The following is a 21,537-nucleotide window of genomic DNA, read 5'->3' on the forward strand; positions in this document are numbered from 1 at the left end:
AGTAATCAAATATCAAGTAACAACAAATAACCAAAAATACAAGTAACTAAAAAAAAACAATGTAACTAAACAAGTAACCACAAATACAAGTAATTAATAATATAATAAATCTAAAACAAAAAACCATGTAACCAATACAAGTAAACATTTAATACAAGTAATATTCGTTTACAAATAATCAATACAAGTAAATCTAATACTAGTAATCAATATAGCTAATCTAATACTAGTAACAATTAGAGCAAGTAACACTATATAAATAATATTATAATAAATAATATTATAATAAATAATATTAATAAAATTAATAATACTAGTAAATACTATTCAATTACAAGTAAACAATACAAGTAATCTAATACTAATAATCAATATAGCTAATACTAGTAACACTATCAAATAACTGATTAAAAACTCATTCAAATAACCATTATAAATAAAATTAATAAAAGACAGTAATACTATATAAATAATGATGTAATTTTAATAATGTAATTACAAACTTTTCTATTGAAGCTTTAAATCTAAAGTTTTCAACATATTACTAACTGGATTTTTTTTCAGAACTTCTTACTTCTTTATTGTAACAGCAGCCTTAATATTCTTGCTATTTTCTCTTCACCTATAGTTGCAGCAATCAGGACTACTTTTCTCTCTTCTATTTAGCTCTGGCTTCTACTTCTTCTTTTTTCCCCTGTTTAGCCATCTTCATCTTTAAACTCCTCCTTCTGCTATTAATCAGACTAGCTCTCTTAGCCTTCAAACTTTGCTGAACCAGTTTATTAGCTTTTGAAATCTTCTCATTAAGAATAACTTCAGCATAAATTTCTTCATTGTTGTCACAAAAAGCATTCACACTTTTTAAAACATCAGGTCGACACAAATTCAAATTACATAAAACCAGTGATGCACATATTTCTGCTCTAAAACGACGTCTCTCCAATGCCTAAAAAACAATATACATTTAGAAAAAATAATTAGTATCTCATAAAAAAATAGAAAATAAAAATAAATAAAAATTAAATAGATAAATATTGTACCTGAGTTAAACTTTTACATTTAAAAGGTTTCCCTTCATATGTGGCACAATGATACAAACAAAAAATTCCACAGTCATTAGTTTCAGAAGCACACTTTTGAGAATCAAGGGGAATCATTCGAATGTCGAAATCCTTGACAAATTCTCCATTATCATGCCCTTTTGAAACCAAATATTTTGACATATAAAGTCTCTGAAATAAAAAATATATATCATTAAATACAAGTTTGTTAAAACTAAAATAAGTAAAAAATCCCCAATACAAGTAACTGCAGTAATTCACAATACAAGTAACACACATATAATAACCCATAAACAAGTAACACTCATATAAAAACCAGTAATCAATAATAACCAAACAAGTAACACCCGTATAAAAACCAGTAATCAATAATAACCAAACAAGTAACACCCGTATAAAAACCGGTAATCAATAATAATCAAACAAGTAACATCCATATAATAACCCATAAACTAGTTACAGTTATATAAAAACCAGTAATCAATAATAACCAAACAAGCAGCCATTCAACAAGTAACACTAATATAAAAATCCCCAATACAAGTAACTGCAGTAATTCACAATACAAGTAACACCAGTTATTCAATATCTATACTGTCTATAATCATAGAATAAATCATTCAAGTAAACTCATATTTTTTAAATACATATTTATCAATAACTTATATAAGTAATCCCAAGTACAATAACCCTTCATTAAAGTCCAAATACAACTAAATGCAGTAATTCAAAATAGAAGTAACACATGTTATTCTATACCAATAGTTTATATATATTCATTGAGTTAACCATACAAGTAACACATATATCATTAAATAAAGATTCTCATTCAAGTAATCCTCAGAACAAGTAATCATCAATACAAGTAATTACAGTAATTGAAAATACAAATTCAAGTAATCTTCAGAACAAGTAAAATCCCCAATACAAGTAATTATGAGTAAACCACATAGTTTATGAGTAAACTACATAAGACATAAATAAAATAAACCTATGAATAATACAAGTAAAATACAAGCAATCAAGTACTATTTCTAATTTAAATAAAAATTTTATACTTACCAAATACCAGAGTATAAAAATCTGTGTGAAATTCATCAAATTTTGTTGAAATTTTGAATTTTTTAGTACTCTCTTTGTTTGCACCTTTCCCTTTCTTTGAATTTGGCTTATTTTCAACTTCTACTTGCATTGAATATGTTTGGTTGTCCAAGTAATCAACAGTTTGAGTGTAAAAATTTATACAAACAGCTGAATAATGATTGCCATAGTATATTGGTATGAATATCTACAAAAAAAAAAAAAAAAAAAAAAAAAAACAACACAAGTTAAGTATATTATACAAAAATATATAAAAAAAAAGAAATAAAATAGTAAAAAGAAAGCATACCAACAATGCATCTACCAATTCACAACATTGAACTGATTCAATCCACATATCCCATGCTCCAAATATTTCATTTTCATATATGCAACCTTCTCCATTAAATACAGAACGCAAAAGAGACAACTGTATACAAAAAGCATATATTAAAATTTTAAAATATAAACATTAAATAAATTACTTCAACATAATTTAGCAGGATAAAAAAAAATTACCATATGTTCACCACCAAAAAAGAATCTTGGTTTTTCATTATCTTGTTTAACCTCAGCATAATTCAGAAGGATAAAAAAACAATCCAAAATTCGACTTGAAATCAATTCCTTCTGGAACAATGTCATAAATTCTTCTCTAGGTAAACTGTAAAACTCATTATAATAAACGAGAATCTCCCTGTTCAACATAAACAATAAATAAATCAGTAAAATTTACAAAAATTTACAAGTAACAAATAAAACTTATAAGTAACATTAATAATGAATACTTAAACTACTCTAAGTAATTCTACTAAATTCTTTAAAACCTTTTCAACTAACTACAGGTATTCAGGGGGTAGTAGGAGTACAAGTAACCCCTAATTATTACAAGTAACCCTATAGTACTATAACAAGTAACCTTAATGAACTATAACAAGTAACCTTAAGGTACTATAACAAGTAACCTTAATGTACTATAACAAGTAACCTTAATAAACTATAACAAGTAACCTTAATGTACTCTAACAAGTAACCTTAATGAACTATAACAAGTAACCTTAAGGCACTATAACAAGTAACCTTAAGACACTATAACAAGTAAAACTAAGGCACTACAACAAGTAACCATGGTGCAATATAATAAATAACTTTACTAAACTATAATAACTAACACTAGTGCAACAAGTAACATAAGTAATCTATACAAATAATCCCATTACATTATATAACCAAAAATTATACAAAATAATTATTAAAAAAAACAAAAGATAAAATAACTTACGACATATCCAGTCCAAACAAAACAATAATCTGCAACCATCAACCGTAAGCTCCTCATAGTAGAAACTCTCTTGCGGTTAAGCCTCATAAATTTTGATATTAACTGTAATTTATAAGCACCATGTGCACCACAGTTAATATCACAGCTAATTAATTCAGCATATTGTAGGGCACTATCATCAGAAGAAGTATTAATCTCCTCACCATCAGGCATCCCAGCTTCATCAAAAGTTTGTCTAAGAATTCTCATTGATTCTTCTGGAGTACAACCTGCCACAAATGATGTCAACACTTCTTTGCTTTCTCTCTTTTTTCCTTTCCCTTGTGTTGAAGCCTTTTTCTGGGTATTCTTCCTCTGAGTATTCTTTTTCTGAGTAGACTTCCCTTTGGTGCCATCAGAAGAAATAACAGCTTTGTCAGACAAGTTTTTTTGAGAAGCAGCAGATTTACCACTTCTCTTTATTTCTCTAATTTCATCAAGATATTTTTGAGTTAAAGGATGAATCTCTTCTTCAGGATTTTGTTGAGTATCATCTTGAGTTGAAAGATGAATAACTTCTTGTGAAATATCTTGAGTGGATTGATTAAACTCCTGGCTTGACAAAACAATCTCAGTTGGAATAATCTCTTGGCTTGACAAAACAATCTCAGTTGAAGATATATCTTGACTTGGAAGAGTAGCAAATGTGTCAAGACTCTGAAAAATATCTTGACTTACCCCGACTTGCTATTTAAAACAAGGTCCTGGCTTAGGACAATAGGACTATAGGGAACTATAGCCAGTGGATTAACTTCAGGAACATAAGCAAAAGTAGATATTTCTTCAACGAGAATAGATGATGATTCAGGAACATCTGAATGAGGATCAATTTGCACATCAGCAGTGACACCATTTCCTTCTCCAGCATTCAGATCTTTGGCATCATTGGTTGGTTCACTATCATTAATCTCTTCTAGATTAATACTTTGTAAAACATCTTCAACAACTGATTTTGCCCGATCAGCATCCAATGAATCATCAAAATAAGAAACCTCTTCAACAGGAATTTGTTGACCACCAACATTTTTCATACTGTTCTGAAAATCATTAACAGATAACTGATTTTCAGATGAACCAACTTGAGGATCAGTTGATGAAAACAAATTAAATATTGGCATTTCATCAAGAACTTTCTTCATTTCAATATTCTGTTTCCCAATCTTATCAATTTGATCCCAATATGACTGAGCATTATAAATTGGATCCAGCTGAGACCCCACATGAGAATCAACTTCAACAGCTTTCCATTGTTGCTTCATTGACTCAACATAACGCTCAAATTCATGTCCCTTTGCATTAGCATGTAATTCTTTTCCATATCCTACAAATAAAATTGAATCACAAATTAAAACAATTAATACCTCTATAATTCATAAAACAAGTAACTATACATACAAGTAACAAAAATTAAAACAAATAATACCACTTTAATTAATAAAAACCAGTAACTATACATAAAAGTAACCAATACAAATAATTTATAAAAAAAATCAATAAATTATATAAATTTCAGAAAAACTAGTATCCAATACAAGTAATCCATCCATTCAACTAATAATTAACTATAACACACAATATTACACAAGTAACATAAACAAAGTCAAGGTAACTATATAAACAAGTAACTCAAAATAATATTAATACATATAAAAGTAATATTAATAGAAAATACAAATAACCCCAATAACAACATACAAGAAAATCCAAAATACAAGTAACTCTAAATACAAGTAACACTAAACAATTACAAGTAACTCCAAATAAAAGTAACACCAAATAAAATCATACATATACAAGTAACTCTAACTGACACTTAAAAAAAATTGCAAGTAACTCCGATTCCAATCTTCAATTGACACTTGTTTAAGTAATTCAATAAACATTAATAATAATAAAAAAAGTTAAAAAAAACTCACATTCTTTGAAATTTGATAAATTTCATCATTTGTATGAATTTCAGCAGGAACTTCAAAAGAAACAAGACGAGAAGAACCACCAACTTCTAAATTATGAGATGAACCAGCAACATCCAAATCTTCAAGTCCAACTTCTTCAGTCAAACGTCTTCTCTTCATTTCTTTCTCATCAACCCCATCTGAAGATCTCTTCTCTTTTTCTAAAATATAAAAATCAGCTTTCCTTAGCAAACGCCTTCTCTTTTTTTCCTTTGGTTGTTGTTTTTCTTCAACAACATTTTCAGCTTCAAAATCATCAGTGTTTTTCCTTTTGACACTCTTTTTCTTATCACTTTTTTCTCTTCTTTTTTCTCTTCCTCTTCCATTTTTTCATTCTTTCTTTCTTTCTTTTTTTGAACTTCTTTTTTTCATTTCTTTTTCTGTTCTTTTTTCTTATCAGCCTCAACAACCAACTCTTTATTTTTTTCCTTTTTCTTTTCTTCTTCCTCTTCTTTTTTCTTAGAGACAAGTGACTTTCTTTCTTTCTTTCTTTTGCAGCTTCTTAGAATAATCTGTATCATCAACTTCTACATCATCAACTTCAACTTCTGCATCATCAACTACAGTTACAGGATATGTATTTTCATCTAACTCACCATCACCATACTTTCCATTTTCCTTGTCCAACCTATCCCTAAAAGTTTCTTCAGTCCAATGCTGAATTAAAGGCAATGAACAATCAAGTACACTCCCTTCCACTTGTAGCCTATGAAAATAACATATTTGCAGCAACAAAACACATCCAGGAAAATATTTTTGTCTTAGTGAACAACTTGATAATTTCTCACACAAATCATTTAACACATACTTACACCAGTTGAAATTATGGATTTCTTTAACATTCTCCAAAGCCAAAACCAGTTTGAAGTCAGCAGATCTATTTGATGTAGGAGCAAGTAGTGTAACCATTACAAACATGACAAAGCATCTTTTAAAATCATCATTGCCTTTTTTCATCCCATCATCATTTATCATCTTATTCCATAAAAGAGGTACTGAAATATCCAGATTTTTAGTCCCATACATCGATCTCCAAGCAAACTTCAAATCAGAATTCTGTCTTTTAAGGGAAGTAGGAACCTCTGTTTTTCCCATAGGTATCATGAACACATCATGCACATCAGCTGCAGTAAGCTGATAACTCTGACCGGGAGGAAGATTTAAACTGACAAGTTGTTGTATCAAAACAACCGCATAGCCATCTAATCATTTCTGTTGGAAATGTTTCTAACTTGATCAATGATAAGCTACCAAATCCTATGTCTTTAACAGCTTTCATTTGATCTTTAGTTAAATTTTTAAATAAGTCCATAACACCATTAGGTCTACATCGTAGAACGATAACATCATCCCTAAAACAAAAGAAAAATTAACATTATTAAAGGAAAACATTAAAAGAAAATTTTACAAGTAAACCTAATACAAGTAAGATATAGGAAAAATTGCCCGCAATAATCCCACCTTTGGCCCATCCGCTAAAAATAATCCCACCTTTGGATTATTTTTAAATAATCCCACCTTTACCCCCTTATCTTTTTTAATGGTCCCATTTTACCAGGAACCGGTTGAGTAGGTAATTTTTATTTTTTTAAGTTTAATTGACACGTGTAGCGACTTGATTCGTCAAAAAATAAATAAAAATAATAAAAACAAAAAAAAAGAAGTTAAAAAAAAAGTAAAAAAATAAAAAATAAAAAAAAAACACCATCACCTAAGCCACCACCATCCCCACCACCACCCAAACCCAAACCCTACAACCAGCACCCCCCTAGACCCGAAACCACCGCCTCGGAGATCGGGTTGACTGGAATCCCACCCACCCACCCACGCAGCCAACCTAACCCCATAAATCAATAGACTCAACCATTCGAAAACTCACCAAACTAAATCAATAAATCCCAGAAAACGGGATGAATCAGGCAGGGGAATTCGACGTCGGGGAATCGAGGGACGGGAGAGTTTGGCTGGGCAGAATCGGGGGATGGGGGAGGTCAGTAGCAGTAGCGTGTTTGTGGCCTGGGCGGATTTGCGTCTGTGGCCGGGGCTGCGCGTTTGCGAAGGAGTAGTAGTGGCACTGCTATTTGGTGGTTTGGAGTCGGGTCGGCTGAAAACTTGGAGGGAGTGGCCGGAATCGGGAAGGGGAAGGGATTTGGTGGTCGGATTCGGGGAGGGGAAGGAGATGGTGGCCGGAAAGCCGGTGGCTGGGGCTGCCGGATTCTGGTTTTAGGATTTTTTAGATTTTTTTTTTTTTTTTTTTTTATAATTTTTTAAATTTTTTTTTAATTTTTTGACCAATCCTATAGTGGCACGTGTCTAGTAACTTGTAATAACAAGTTAGGTGACCGGTTGGGACCATTTAAAGCGGAAGAGGTATAAAGGTCGGATTATTAAAAAATAATCGAAAGGTGGGATTATTTTCAGCGGATGGGCCAAAGGTGGGATTATTGCGGGCAATTTTTCCTAAGATATAATAACCAAAGAAGTAACACTCACATAATAACCCATAAACAAGTATCATTCATATAAAAACCAGTAATCAATAATAACCAAACAAGTAACACACATATAATAACCCATAAACAAGTAACATTCATATAAAAACCAGTAATCAATAATAACCAAACAAGTAACACCCATATAAAAACCAGTAATCAATAATAATCAAATAAGTAACACCCATATAATAACCCATAAATAAGTAACTATCATATAAAAACCAGTAATCAATAATAACCAAATAAGTAACACCCATATAAAAATCTCTTAAAGTAACCCATAATCATCAAACAAGCAGCCATTCAACAAGTAACACTAATATAAAAATCAGTAACCTATAATCATCAACAAGTAACCACTATATCCCTACACTAACAAGTAACCACTATATCCCTTACAAGTAACCCCCTTAACACTAACAAGTAAACCCCTTATTGCTTACAAGTAACCCCTTCATCAATTACATGTAACCAATATAAATATAATCATCAACAAATATAATTACCCCTGTATAACAAGTAACCACTATATCCCTTACAAGTAACCCCCTTAACACTAACAAGTAAACCACTTATTGCTTACAAGTAACCCCTTCATCAATTACATGTAACCAATATAAATATAATTATATCACTTATATCAAACAAGTAATTTACATAACAAATAACATATACAAAAGAACAATAATTACATAAATTCAGTAATATTACTTACCCCTCTTCAACTTTAGCATCTTTAACAACTTGACTAGAAATTCCAGCAACTCTACGACCTTTACGTGGTCTAATACCTTTTGGTTTCATATCAGCTTTAAAATCCTCCTCTGCATTCACCTCAGCATTTACATCAACTACAAGACCCTCTGCATTTGCCTCAGCATTTACATCATCTACATTAACATCCTTTGCACCAGTATTCAATTCTTGCTTAGATCCAACATTACCAGTACTCAAATTCTCAGCATTCAATTCTTGCTCTGGCTCTATATCATATTAAAAATAAACAAAATTAAAACACCAATAAACTAGCCAAAATACACATACAGGTAACACTTAAACATCAATAAACTCTTAACAAAATTAAGTACTCAACAAATAAAATTCAATTTTAAAATAAAAAAAAAAACAGTAAATATGATACACAAACATAAAAAAGCAATTAAACTCAACAAAAACAATTAAGAAATTTAAAGAACAGAATACCAGTAATACGATATAATTACAAGTTACAGCCGTACAAATCAACAAACAAAATTAAGCAATTGAAATAATAGATTACTAGTAAAAATGATATACATTCAAGTAACAGTAAAGGTAATCATAAACAAATAGCAACCTAAATAAAATCACTAATCAAACAAGTAACCCTAAATTCAAAAAAATGGAAAAAATAGAAAAAAATTACAAGTAACCCTAACAATAAATACATACAAGTAACAGTAAAAGGTAATCATAAACAAATACAAACCTAAATAATATCCCTAATCAAACTAGAAACAAGTATCACTAAATTCGACAAAATCGAACAAACTTAATCATTTACAACCAGTAACCCTAAAAATTAAAAACATAAACAATAAAATCCCTAACATCAAACCAGTAACCCTAAAAAACACTAATTAAAAATAAACACAAAAATTGATGAAATTCGAATCAAACGTTAGATTAAACACTAAAATCTAATTTTAAACAGTATCAAAAACAACAATGATGTAAAAATTAAACAAAATACATATAATTTACATCAAAACACTCGAAAAACAACAATCAGAACAATAAAAAAGAAAAACAATGACAAAAATTGGTGAAAAACTAGAAATTAAAATTTAAAATTTACCTGTTTCATTAATCTGTTTACATGTAGACGATCCTTTCCTTCCTTTAGAATTGATGACTTTCAACTTAACCATTCTGAATAATTTAGAGAGAAAAAACGAAAAATTTAGAGAGAAAAAACGAAGAATTTAGAGAGAAAAAACGAAGAATTAGAGAGAGAAATTGTAAAAATACGATAGAAAATGAAAAAGAAAGAGAAACTAGGGGAAAAACTGTAATTATGGCGGTTGATTAGACTACTCTTCTAATAATGGCGGTTTGGGGAAGTGGGAAGAACAAAAACCTGGAATTTCAAATTAAACGGTTACATAAAAAATAACGGGGAATGTATTGGGCCCGTTATTTTTTTACTCAAGCTCCGTTATTTTTTTGGGCCTGAAAGATTTGAGCCCGTTATGGTGTGGCCAGCCACATACAAAAAATTGTGTTCCAACTTTTATTTTTAATTTAATTGTTATAAATAACTCAACTGTAAACTAATATCAACACAAATATCTGTACCAAAAGCCTTGTTTGGATAAGAACACATAACTATACCGTGTCCAAAAATTATCAGTTGAAATTAATTTGATGTTAGAACATTAATTTCTGACAGGAATCAGCAGCATAAAATTGAAACAAAGATGATCAATCAAACAATATCGATATCAAAAAGTTAAGATCGAACCTTAAATCAAAGTCTTTAAAAAACTCGGATGAAAGAAATAGGATAGAAAATGAGAGATGGAAAATGAAGAAAATCCAGATAAATAAGAGGTAATTATTAGGAAATGACGGGAAAAAAGAGGAAAAAATTAACAATTGTACCTGCCATTTGAAGTAACAAAATCTCAAGCACATTGAGCAACGGAATAACATTCTTAGCTATAAATTCAAGTATCAAACAAGATGAAGGTCATTATCACCTAGTAGCACTGTGCTCAGATATCAATTCACATAATCACATTTTATAATAGCTTAGTAAAAGCATTTTTATCCACAGTAACATACAAGATCATGATCACACTTTCACATTGCATAATTCCAATCTAACAGATGAAGTTTGCTCAAATATATGAATTCTAAAATTGTGCTAACATAAATCAAGAAAAAAAAAATTAAAAAGAATTTATGCTTCATATGCCTAAGTTATATTAAACACAACAAAAACCATAATCCATAGCAATAATTATACTCCATATGCTTATGCTATGGGCAGTGCACAATAGGTTAGACTCTGAAGAGTGAAGGAGAAAAGGAGCTAACCATGAAGCCCCCAAATCAACAGGACAGCCAAAAGAGTAATCAGTATGAATTCGGCCATGAAGTCTATCGCGTGATTCCAACAGAATCACCTGAAAAAAATATCAGGAAACTCCGTAAGCAAAAGAATTGAGGGAGGACACCAGAATAAACACATGACAGAATAAGCACAGAATAAGTTACCTTGAATGACGCATTTGTGAGAAAGCGAGCAGCAGCAACTCCAGAGATACCACCACCAATGACAATGACAGTAGGAGTTGCACAGGTCCGCCTCTCAATGCATCGAGCACTTGCGGCTGCAGGTAATCACCAGTAAAGAATCATTAAATGAGTGCAAAACATAAAGGTACTACAGAAAATTAAGCAAGAAGAGGGATAATAAATAAAGCTACACTTCTGATGTAGCTCTGAATGACTCGATAATAAGCAATGCAAGAAAAACTATTCTTTCTATGGCAAACAAATACTGAAATGCAACAGCATGTATCTTAACTCAAGTGGGTGAGACTACGGAGAATTTGGGATTAAAGACATTAATTCCATTGACCACTCGGAACAATCCAGGAAGAATGAACGCCATGTGAGACTCATATTGCCCTAGCTACTTTGTTCTTAATAAGAAATAATAAAAAGAAAATATGGATATTATGATCTAGATAAATTTAAACTTGATACAAAAAAATTTAAGGCAATTAGCTTGTGTGTGTGTGTGTGTGTGTGTGTGTGTGTGTGTGTGTGTGAGAGAGAGAGAGAGAGAGAGAGAGAGAGAGATCACTTAAGAAAATCAAGGCCATTAGTTTAGGAGAGAGAGAACCACCTAAGAAAGATCGCTTAATAAAATCTGGTCAATTAGTATAAAAGAAAGAGACCACTTAAGAAAATTAGGACAATGATCAGTGGTATACCTTGTCGAACTTCTTCAGAATCTTTGTGAATGCTACCAAATTCAGCAAACTGTCAAATGGTAGACCACAATTAGCATTTGGATAGCATTGCAATATGCACCGGCTATATGGAAATAAGGCAATGAAGCAAGAAATAAAAACAAACTTCATAAGTTCATATATATATACCAGTAAGTTTTTATAAGGCCAAGACCCCTGTAAAGTTCCACAAAAGCCCCTCTGATCATCTTTTCAGCACACTGATCTTCTTCCTGTTAATCGTCTCTCTAGAGCAGTCCTTGCTAGCACTGTTGGCTAGATCCTCCCATAATGTAGACGTTACAGCGGAGATTGTCCGAGTTGGGGTGGTGGCCAGAATGTCAATCCTCAGGGCCATCTTTGGCGCTCAGCTGCCAATTAACACAACCACCATATACCACAAACAAGTACATTTCATCAGATTTTAACATTTTATCCCACCAATTGGTCCAAACCAATCCTTAACAATCAAATTACACACTTATACACTTTATCCAACAATCCCACTTAAATAAGCAAATGTAAAATCATTCCAAAACAACCAAAAAAAAATAAAATAAAAATCAACCCATTTTCATCAATAGAATCACTTCAATTTCCAGATACCAAACATCATCAATTAAACAATCTATCAGTAATCACTAACAAAACAATCAATTTAATCAATCTTCCAATAAAATAACAACAAAAATTACAAAGAGTCAATCTTTATTCCCAATAAAATCAAACTAATTGATGATGCTCGAATTTCAACTGATTAAAGAAGCTGATTAACCAATTAACATCAAATACAAAAACAAAAACAAAAGGGAATCTTAGCAATTCTGATTAAAACCCAACAAAGAAAAAAAGCATCAAAATCAATCAAACAACAAGAAAACGAAAGAACCCTATTGATTAACAGAGAAAAATAGAAAAAGGGTAGGGATTTAAATTCACTACCAGATCAAAATAGCGCAGCTGATTGACGAATTGATTGAGCAAAGTTTTGTAAACTTTTAATTTAATAAAACAAAAGTAGGACATCCAATTACAAATAACCATATGGTACTATGTCAGAAAGCCAACAAGCTTAATCAATACTTTGTCTAAAGTGACATTAGTTACAAGCTAATGACTGAGAAATTGACCATAGCACATAAAGAATAAGAATGCATAGCTTTGTATTTTTATGTATGAAAGCAGAGACAAATCATTCTAAATATTCAGAAATTTAACTCTCACTAGTTAAATTTGATCATAAGTTGAATTGGACCAAAATGATTATTTAAAAGGTTTATTTTAAATCTTTATAAGACCCGCCCCATTTATTTATACGACTGATCTAATCCATTTATAAATGTTTTTTTTTTTTTTTTACAAACCCTACCTCTCTCTCAGTAATCCATTGGAGCGCACTCAACGTTCTCAGGTTGAGAGGGCCTTCTAATACTTGTATCCCCCATGGAAGAAAATACTGGGGTAAGTTGTTGTTTGTTTTTTTGTATCATCATACCAATTTCACAATCTAGGGTTTATCTTTGATTTAATCTAATTTAATTGTTAGTGTAGGGTTCGAAAATCTCAACTATTGCTTCTAAATTCTAAGATTATGAAACATCATAACCAAAATTATGAGCCTAATTTCATTATTGAATCAAATATCCCTAAAATTATGAGATAATTGAATCATATTTGGTTGCTAATGTACTGCCCAACCCTTTAATCTTAGGATTGAACAATTTGAACTATGAAATTACAAGTGTAATCAAGTAGTAAAATTTGTAATTAATAATTTTCATTTATTTCAAAGAAAGATTTGACCGAAGTAGTATAATTTGATGGTGATGTGATGTGATGTTGGGGGTCTTGTGTGAACAGGAATATTTTATGAGTCCTGAAAGCCAATTTGAAGATATCAAGTTCAATCTTGGGTTTGACCACTCCCCAAGTACTCTTTTGGAATGGGCTGATACATTTGATCTTATTCCTAAATTACTTGAAGTAGAAGAGGCTGCTTTCCTTGTTCCATATTACAACTTATTGACTGAAATCAAAAGGCTTGCTGGTATCGACGACAAGGATCAGTTTGCCTCTTTCCTGATAGCCAACCGTGAGTTGGTGCAGAAATATCCTCCAGATAAGGTTTTAGAGTTGATCTGCCAGCATTCTGCTGTTGCTTGTGCTACTGCATTGCTTGAATCTGGACTCGATGTGGATATAAATTCGGTTTATGATACGGTAATGTCCCCGTTGCACATGGCGGCTCATAACTTATCTTATGGCATGACTAAGGTTCTTTTAGATCATGGAGCTGATACTCAGCTTAAGCTTGATGCTAATGGTTTCGGAACCCCACTTAGTACTGCGCTCAGTGCATTCAAGTGCGTGCCTCGTTCCCAAACCTTCCTGTTTCATGGTTTCTTTATTTGACTTTTAGGAGATTTACTCTTAGGTTTGTGTTTTCAATGTCACAGTAAGCTTAAATATTTTGAACAAGGTTGCACTGCTGAAAATTCCATCCTCAAGCTTTTCTACTTTTTCTGCTTGCCGGAATTGGTGATCATCAACTTTTATTGTTCTTTCCAGTCTTTAACTTACCACTCTTGAAAATAAAGTTCCTGCTTTGACTTAGTCCTATGCTTGGCAGAAGGAACCCCTTGATACTATCAGACTGCTGGCGTCACATAGTCATAAAGTCGAGGATCTTTGCATTGCTTTGATGAATCATGGTTCTGCCCGAAAATATGCTGTATTAATGTTGGTTGCTTGGGATAAGCTCATGGTCTCGTCTGCTGAGGGGGGCCTAGAGACTACCCCAGTTGGGCAACACATATCTCGGGGGTTAAGAAATGCATCATACCTGCATGAGATATGTGGTTTCACTTGCGAAAAGATCATAATGGAAAGGGTGGTGGAGAATTTGACGATAGCATGGTATGTGGTCAAAACTATGTCGATGACTAGAGGTGTCCTTGAGCGCTATTATCACTCAAGGGCTGAGGTAAACCTTCTCAGTATTTCGTATTTATCTTCTTTATATCTGTTGTTTTTTTTTGTTTAAATCCTCCTCCAACCATTTGCTATTATGCTACTCGATGTTAAATTGTTTTGAGGTGGTTTTCAGTGGTCTGTGTGGTTTTTGGCAGTGGTAGTTTATGCGGGTTTTAGTGGTTGCAATGGTGATTGATGGCAGCAAGGGTGATGGTTTGCTGGTGGGGTGATGGGAGTGGAGAAGGGGGTGGCAGCATAGGTAATGGTAAGCGTAAGGGTTTGCTGGTCAGGTTGGGGAGGGTGGTGGCTGTTGGTAGAATAATTTGGTGGTGGTTGTTGGTGTTAGTAATTACTTAGATCTTAGTAGGTCAGATTTAGTTTGGTTTCTTAGTAAGTTAGATTATTACCACTAACCTATGTTTATGTTTTAAGGTAGGGGTATAACAGGTTTCTCATAGGCCTAATCTTAACATATGAGGAAATCAAACATTTGTTGCAAATAATTGTAAATCTTGAAAATGTCATTTGTTGCAAAAAATAAAAATAAAACTAAAATAAAAAAAAAAGGAAAATTTGTGAGTCTAATAGGTCAATTTGTCAACAACTATTTAAAAAGTTTGAGTGACACTACCCCTTTTGGTGACGGAATGACAAAGTTTATCCCAAATTTGCAAAACCCCCAATTTTCCCACAAATTAGAAGTCAAAAACAATGTATTCATAACCCTAAATTGGCCAATTACAAAGAAAAACCACAATTTTTCCTCAATTTTGCAAAACCCCCAATTTCTATTTCAACAAAGAACCCTAATTTTGTAATTATTCAACAAAATCCAGCGAGTTAGGCTTAAATTTTGAAAGGAAAAATGAAAGTTGGTCCGACTCCGTGGATTTTGTTGTCGGAAAACAAAAAGGTAGTGCTACTCAAACTTTTTAAATTTGAGCTGTAGGTTTTTTTATAAAATTTTTAAGCGAGTAGTTGTTGACAAAATAACTAATCAAGAGGGTAGTTCCCAAACATTTTCCCTAAAAAAATAAATGGAGGAAGTAGTAATGTAGTATACTATCATACTCATATGAGGAATCACCATGATTAATATGCCACTAACAATCATCTAAGTTGCCACCATTAGTATATGCCTCCTTATTGTATGACATACTAGCACGTTAGGAACTAGTATAGATAAGAAGAGATGAACATATGATTAGGGAAGAAAGTTTGATTAAGATATGTAATTCGGGAAAATTTTCAGAGCGGTGGCTTGAGGTTTCATACTTCCTCCGATTTTTTTAGTTGTGGCACATGATTAAAAAGCTCTCACATTTTTTTTGTCAAAGTATAAAAAAAAAAAAATATACAAAACAGAGGAAGTATAATTTTTTGGCCTATGATAAAATGTTTAGTGAAATACGATAGCGGTAAATAGGGTTTTTTTTAATTACATTTAAATCCAAGCTAAATATTTAGCACAAAACCCTTGCTATTATTAAAATTGTTAAGTAGGTGCTAAAGCCAAGTAGTTATAAAAACCAATGTAAAAGCCTACTTGACTAGAAACAGAGCCAACAAATATTGTAAATTTGTGTGAAAAAAAGAATTAAAAGAGGTAAGAAGATCGATTAGATTATCCTGTGGCCAAAGGAAAAGGAAAATGAGAATTGAAAAGGAAATTGTGGTCAACAACTCAATTGGAAAAAAAAAGGAAAAAAAATACAAGCTGTCAACCACACTACTAGCCTAATAGACATCAAAGGAAATTTTATGTTTTTAAAAGTCACGTGAATAAAAAGAGAGTGTAGTAAGAGAGAGAAAAACAAGAAATGGTAAAGCATCCCTTTCTTTTTTCATAACTATGGCGTAGAATTTTGTAGGTTTAGGGTTCTTACCGAATCCAACACACGAATTTTGTGGGTGTCCAAATCCGCGTCTTGTTGTGTGATTTGTGTCAGCATAGGTTTGGCGGCCTTTTAGCCAAGTCCGAGTAACATAGCAAATTTAGTATTTTATCAAAGATGTTACAACAACAACAACAATACTTGTTCCATTTCCAAATAAGGAAATGAAACAAGTATTTAAAAACGGCCGGAAATAAAAAGTGGAGCAAGTATTTAAAAACGGAGGGAGTTTATATTAAGGTCATATAGACATTATTGCATGAGTCATATACATAGATCCTTTCTCCATTCTTCTTTGACATTTATCGCTTTCAACCACCCTCATCCAAGCTTGCTTTCGTATTCTATCTCTCACCTTCTCTATTTGCCACTCTTCAAGCCTCCTTATTGATGCGGTACTTGGTCTTCATCTTACATGACCAAATCTTCTTAAATGATACACCCTCATTTTATAATTTTGCTTTTAATTGAAGATTTTATATGAAAAATCTACAATATTCTTAAATCTCAAAAGGAAAAGATGTTGACGACATGTCACTCTTATGTCATAATGAGATTTATGACTAGGTGCCACATGGATAATGACATGGATAATACCTTTAACGTGGATAAGTATCAAATGTCTACTTGTAACGTGGAAGCCATTGCAGCAACCCATTTCTAAAAATAAAAGAGGAACTCTTAAAGATGAAGAAGAAATTGAATGACAATTGGAGTTATCTACTATATAATCTAGTCACTTGGAAGTGGTTGTGAGTACTAGAGACTAGTTTTAGTGCTTTCAGAAACCTAAACTTTGTGATAAAAGCTCTTCTAATATGTTTGGAGTAATGAGATAGGAACTTCAACGTCTCTTACCTTTATTTCTGTTTTGTTTTTCTCCCTTTTTCCCTTTGCATTGTTTTTTTATTGACATTTATTTTCCATCTCTTTTCAAGAGTGTACCGATGTATGAGCTGTCATTCCACATTACATCTGAGCTTACTTATGCGGGACTTGGCTTGAAGCCCGGTGGTGCCAACACACAGTGGTAAAGAGAGTTTGATGCTATATTACATGTGCACTAACATTTGGTTGAGCAGTCTGTTTTTTACTCCTATTTGGTTGACTGAGTAATTTGTTTGTGCTATTGTAACCCTTTAATTTTGGCAAAAATGGTCACATGAATATCTTGTCATTGAAAGATACATGACAAAGTGTGTGTAGTCATACAATTTGCATCCTCCCCTGTTAACTAAAATGCTAGTATAGGAATTGAGAAGTACTTCTGAAATTATGCCCAATAATTTGGGTAGGTTATGGTATGATGAAATCCTTGAGTTGACAAGCAATTTCATTAGAGATGTAAAATGAAAAGAACATTGTCGAATAATTGCAGTGCAGTTAATTCTTGAGAGCTTTTGTATGAATGGGTAATTTGAGATTTGGGTGCTTTCATCTGTAGTTACTTGAGAATTGCATATATATATATATATATATATATATGAAAACTAAGAACCAATCTCAGTCGTTGATCGCGCTCTATCTAATGGCTCACGTTTCAACCGCCCTCATTAATGGCATTTTCGTAATTTTGCAGCTTTTCAAAGTTTTTTCCATTTTTTTAAAGGCAATTTCATTATTTATGACTGATTTTATTTACTTTTACTAATTTTTCATTTACTTATTAGAAAAAAAGCTGAAAATTATTTTGTAAAGTTGAAATATCACGAAAATGTCATTCATGACACGGGAATCTTTTGACTGTCCGATTAACATGGTCTAAGGGCCTAGATTAGTTCATAGTTCTCTTTTAGCCTTGGCTCTCATTATATATATTTATATATTGAAGCATCTCCTTGTAGTTTTTATTAAATTTTATTATATTATAAAAATTCTAATAGAAGCATCTCCTTGTAATTTACATTTTAATATATCACTTAATCTGTTTGTGAACATGATATCCTGATTCGATTGGTGAAGTTTGCTGCCCAAGCTTACCTCAGAGGCTAAAGGTATGTAGTTTTGATGACAATTGAACTAAGATTTTAATTGAATTCCGTATATGGAATAGATGACATGATGTTAAGTGGTAAAAGGGCTTTTGATGTCATACAGTGCTTCCGGAGCGAAAATGTTATGTGGAGCCACAACGATCTGGTCCAATCTTATGTTCTTTTCTTGGGGTAAAGATTCCAACTTTTTTTTTACTAAAATAGCTAAAATGCTTTTTATTATTATTCTTCTCGTTTTTAATAATAGTAATTTCTTGTTTTATTACTATATATTCTCTGTTTTTCTTAGTTGCGACACTTTTTGTGTGCACAAATTCCAATGCAATGTAATTTAGTATACATTGAGGGAAGGCATGTGATTTAAAAAATCGAAGTTTGGTTAATGCTTCCTATCACCACCCCCTCCATTATCTTCCATCAGTTTGCCACCATCACAAGATTCGCAACACCACACCGGCGACTACCACCCACTCCACACACTAACCAACCACCACCATCACCCAAATATAAAGCACCACCACCTAAATCTAAAGACACCAACTAAACACCACCACCTCTTTAATCTAAAATTACCTAATCATTCACCACCGCCCCAAAACAACACCATTCGAACCACCCAAAGCACCACCACTTCTAAAAAAGCCACCACCACCATTCAAACCACTCAATTCACCACCATCACTAATCACCATTCAAAGTTGCAACATTTCCTCCATGTATTAATATTTGCAACACACTATAATTGATTTTTTTTTTGTAAGTTGTACTATTACCCTTAATTTAGTCTAATGGCGCATTAAAATATATTTCTAACAATAATCACCCCCCATTTTAAGGGTGTGGCAAAATATAGGTATAGAGTTATTAGATGTGGTAGTAGCTTTTAGCTGTATGTGTAGCTGTTAGTTGTGGAAATAATTAATTAAGTATGAGTGTTTGGTAAAGTTGTTGTTTACTAGCTATTAGTTGTAAAATTCTAAAAAAAATAGAATAAAAATTCCAACAACTATCTAATTTTTCTCAAAGTATTAAATCATGTAGACTCACTGTTTTTTAAAATATCGTAAGTGTGTTTTGCTAGTATTAAAAAACAGAAGAAATGTATATATACTTCCTATGTTCCTAAATTATTGACACGGTTAAATTCGGCACACATTCCAATACATTAGTTTGACCTTAAATATATATGACCAAATATTATTTAAAAAAAATATTAAAAAGTTGATATTATAAAATTTTATCTTAATATTTACGTATTTAACAATATATTTCATGATAGAAATTTATTTTTTATACATTGAAAAATGACCGTCAAAGCTAGTTTATGAATAGGGATTTCATTTGACCTCACCCAAACTGTGAAATTTTGGTCATTTTCTTAAAATATATTGTAATATTCGATAGTGATTCCAAAAAAGTAATATCACTTGAGTGACTTGAGACTTGACCCACTTAATATTTTTTTCTATTTTTGGTTTATTGTCGGTTTTTGTATTTCTTGTAAAGTATGTTATACACTTGATCTTGTTGGTTTTACTCGTGTTTATCTAAGTGGCATCTTACGGTTCACTCTATATTATTACCCATCTTTTAGGTGCATTCGAATAGTTTTCCTAGTTTTTCAAATTTAATACGTGGAAGTTTAATGCAAACAATACGGTTTTTTCACCATATACCCGAGTTTTCACAAAAATAGTAAATACACCATATATCTTTGATGACTAATGATTATTAACTTCGTCAGTCATTAGGGACCACTCTAAATATATTCCCCTACCCCGAAACCACCCATATTTCTTTTTTCCACCCTCAAAACCACCGGAAATTTCCTTTTTTCACTCATCTTCTTGTTGTTATTAGGGGTATATGGTGAATTTTTATAACAACTCAAGAATATATGGTGAATTTGAAATTTTTTTAAGGGTATATGGTAAATAAACAAAAAACTTAGGGGTATATGGTAAAATAATCGTTAGATTTACATTATAGGTTTGTATGTACTATATGTTGATGTTGCATTAATTAATTTTTTGGTTCAGAAGCTTGTGACAAGTACTTCCAATTCTCTGTCCTTGTCATGTGCTCAATATCGTACAATTCGCATCCTTAATCCTATGGAAAATCATCTATGGAAATCCCCACAAGTGAAGCCATCATCGCATAATGTTTTAGCGTTAGCTAAAGTATGTGCTCCTCTAATGTGGTTTGCCAAGAGGAGTATTAAGTAGGTACGAATTTGCGAAGAAGCTTACAAGACCATGGATTTTCTTGGATCCCTTATCTCATTTATCTAGCTCCGGTTTTCTCAATAAATAAAATTAACAAAAACCCTGCCTATATTTTGTTATAATTTTGGATTCCTTTGAAAGATTTTGGTTTTTAGACACATGATGTAATGCTTGTGTTTATGTTTACTAGTAGTCTTATCGTGAGCATTGCGCATGATAGTTCAATGTGTGAATTATTTGTTGTAATTATTAGTTTAGGGCTTGTTTGGCATTGTTTTTTGTTTTCAGTTTTCAGTTTTTTTGAAAACAAAAAACCAAAAACAGTAAACAAGAAAAAGGTGTTTTCACTTTTCTGTTGTCAGTTTTCAAAATTAGCATGATTTTAATAAATTTGACTAATTTTGGATTCATTATATTACATATATTATACACTTTTAAAATACAAAAAACCAAAAAACTGAAAACCACAACAATGCCAAACAAACCCTTAATTATTACCTAAGTACATTTTTAATAATTGGTTTGGACTAG

At 31.8% G+C, this 21,537-nt stretch overlaps 3 protein-coding genes across 7 annotated transcripts; 1 reads left to right on the top strand and 2 right to left on the bottom strand.

Annotated features, from left to right (window-relative positions):
* Positions 1-301: 301 nt before the first annotated feature.
* On the bottom strand, positions 302-3,617 carry LOC145555737 (uncharacterized). 4 transcript variants are annotated; one of them, XM_081617467.1, is made up of 6 exons: positions 2,969-3,385; positions 2,661-2,838; positions 2,452-2,571; positions 2,124-2,349; positions 1,041-1,232; positions 302-946 (listed from the first exon to the last, which is right to left on the bottom strand). In XM_081617467.1, exons 4-6 carry the CDS (start codon positions 2,157-2,159, stop codon positions 659-661), a joined length of 516 nt encoding a protein of 171 aa, XP_081473593.1. In that variant the 5' UTR covers positions 2,160-2,349; positions 2,452-2,571; positions 2,661-2,838; positions 2,969-3,385; the 3' UTR covers positions 302-658. The 4 variants fall into 4 exon arrangements, with proteins under 4 accessions (XP_081473593.1, XP_081473592.1, XP_081473590.1 ...); XM_081617466.1 differs by lacking the exon at positions 2,969-3,385 and adding an exon at positions 3,424-3,617 and having other exon boundaries at positions 304-946; XM_081617464.1 differs by lacking the exon at positions 2,969-3,385 and having other exon boundaries at positions 305-946; positions 2,661-2,962.
* A 2,178-nt stretch (positions 3,618-5,795) lies between these two features.
* Positions 5,796-12,640, bottom strand: LOC145555738 (uncharacterized). The gene is made up of 7 exons (XM_081617468.1): positions 12,067-12,640; positions 11,899-11,947; positions 11,174-11,289; positions 10,994-11,082; positions 9,750-9,823; positions 8,628-8,895; positions 5,796-6,769 (listed from the first exon to the last, which is right to left on the bottom strand). The coding sequence occupies exons 5-7, from the start codon at positions 9,820-9,822 to the stop codon at positions 6,538-6,540; spliced, it is 573 nt and encodes a 190-aa protein (XP_081473594.1). The 5' UTR covers position 9,823; positions 10,994-11,082; positions 11,174-11,289; positions 11,899-11,947; positions 12,067-12,640; the 3' UTR covers positions 5,796-6,537.
* A 629-nt stretch (positions 12,641-13,269) lies between these two features.
* Positions 13,270-21,149, top strand: LOC145555739 (uncharacterized). Of its 2 annotated transcripts, none has more exons than XM_081617470.1 (8): positions 13,270-13,377; positions 13,777-14,279; positions 14,373-14,454; positions 14,546-14,899; positions 17,723-17,814; positions 18,747-18,778; positions 18,882-18,949; positions 20,821-21,149. In XM_081617470.1, exons 1-8 carry the CDS (start codon positions 13,360-13,362, stop codon positions 21,004-21,006), a joined length of 1,335 nt encoding a protein of 444 aa, XP_081473596.1. In that variant the 5' UTR covers positions 13,270-13,359; the 3' UTR covers positions 21,007-21,149. The 2 variants fall into 2 exon arrangements, with proteins under 2 accessions (XP_081473596.1, XP_081473595.1); XM_081617469.1 differs by having other exon boundaries at positions 13,272-13,377; positions 20,818-21,149.
* Positions 21,150-21,537: the final 388 nt, after the last annotated feature.

This window comes from Chenopodium album, chromosome 8, assembly GCF_948465745.1.
Source record: "Chenopodium album chromosome 8, dcCheAlbu1.1, whole genome shotgun sequence".
NCBI lineage: Eukaryota > Viridiplantae > Streptophyta > Magnoliopsida > Caryophyllales > Amaranthaceae > Chenopodium > Chenopodium album.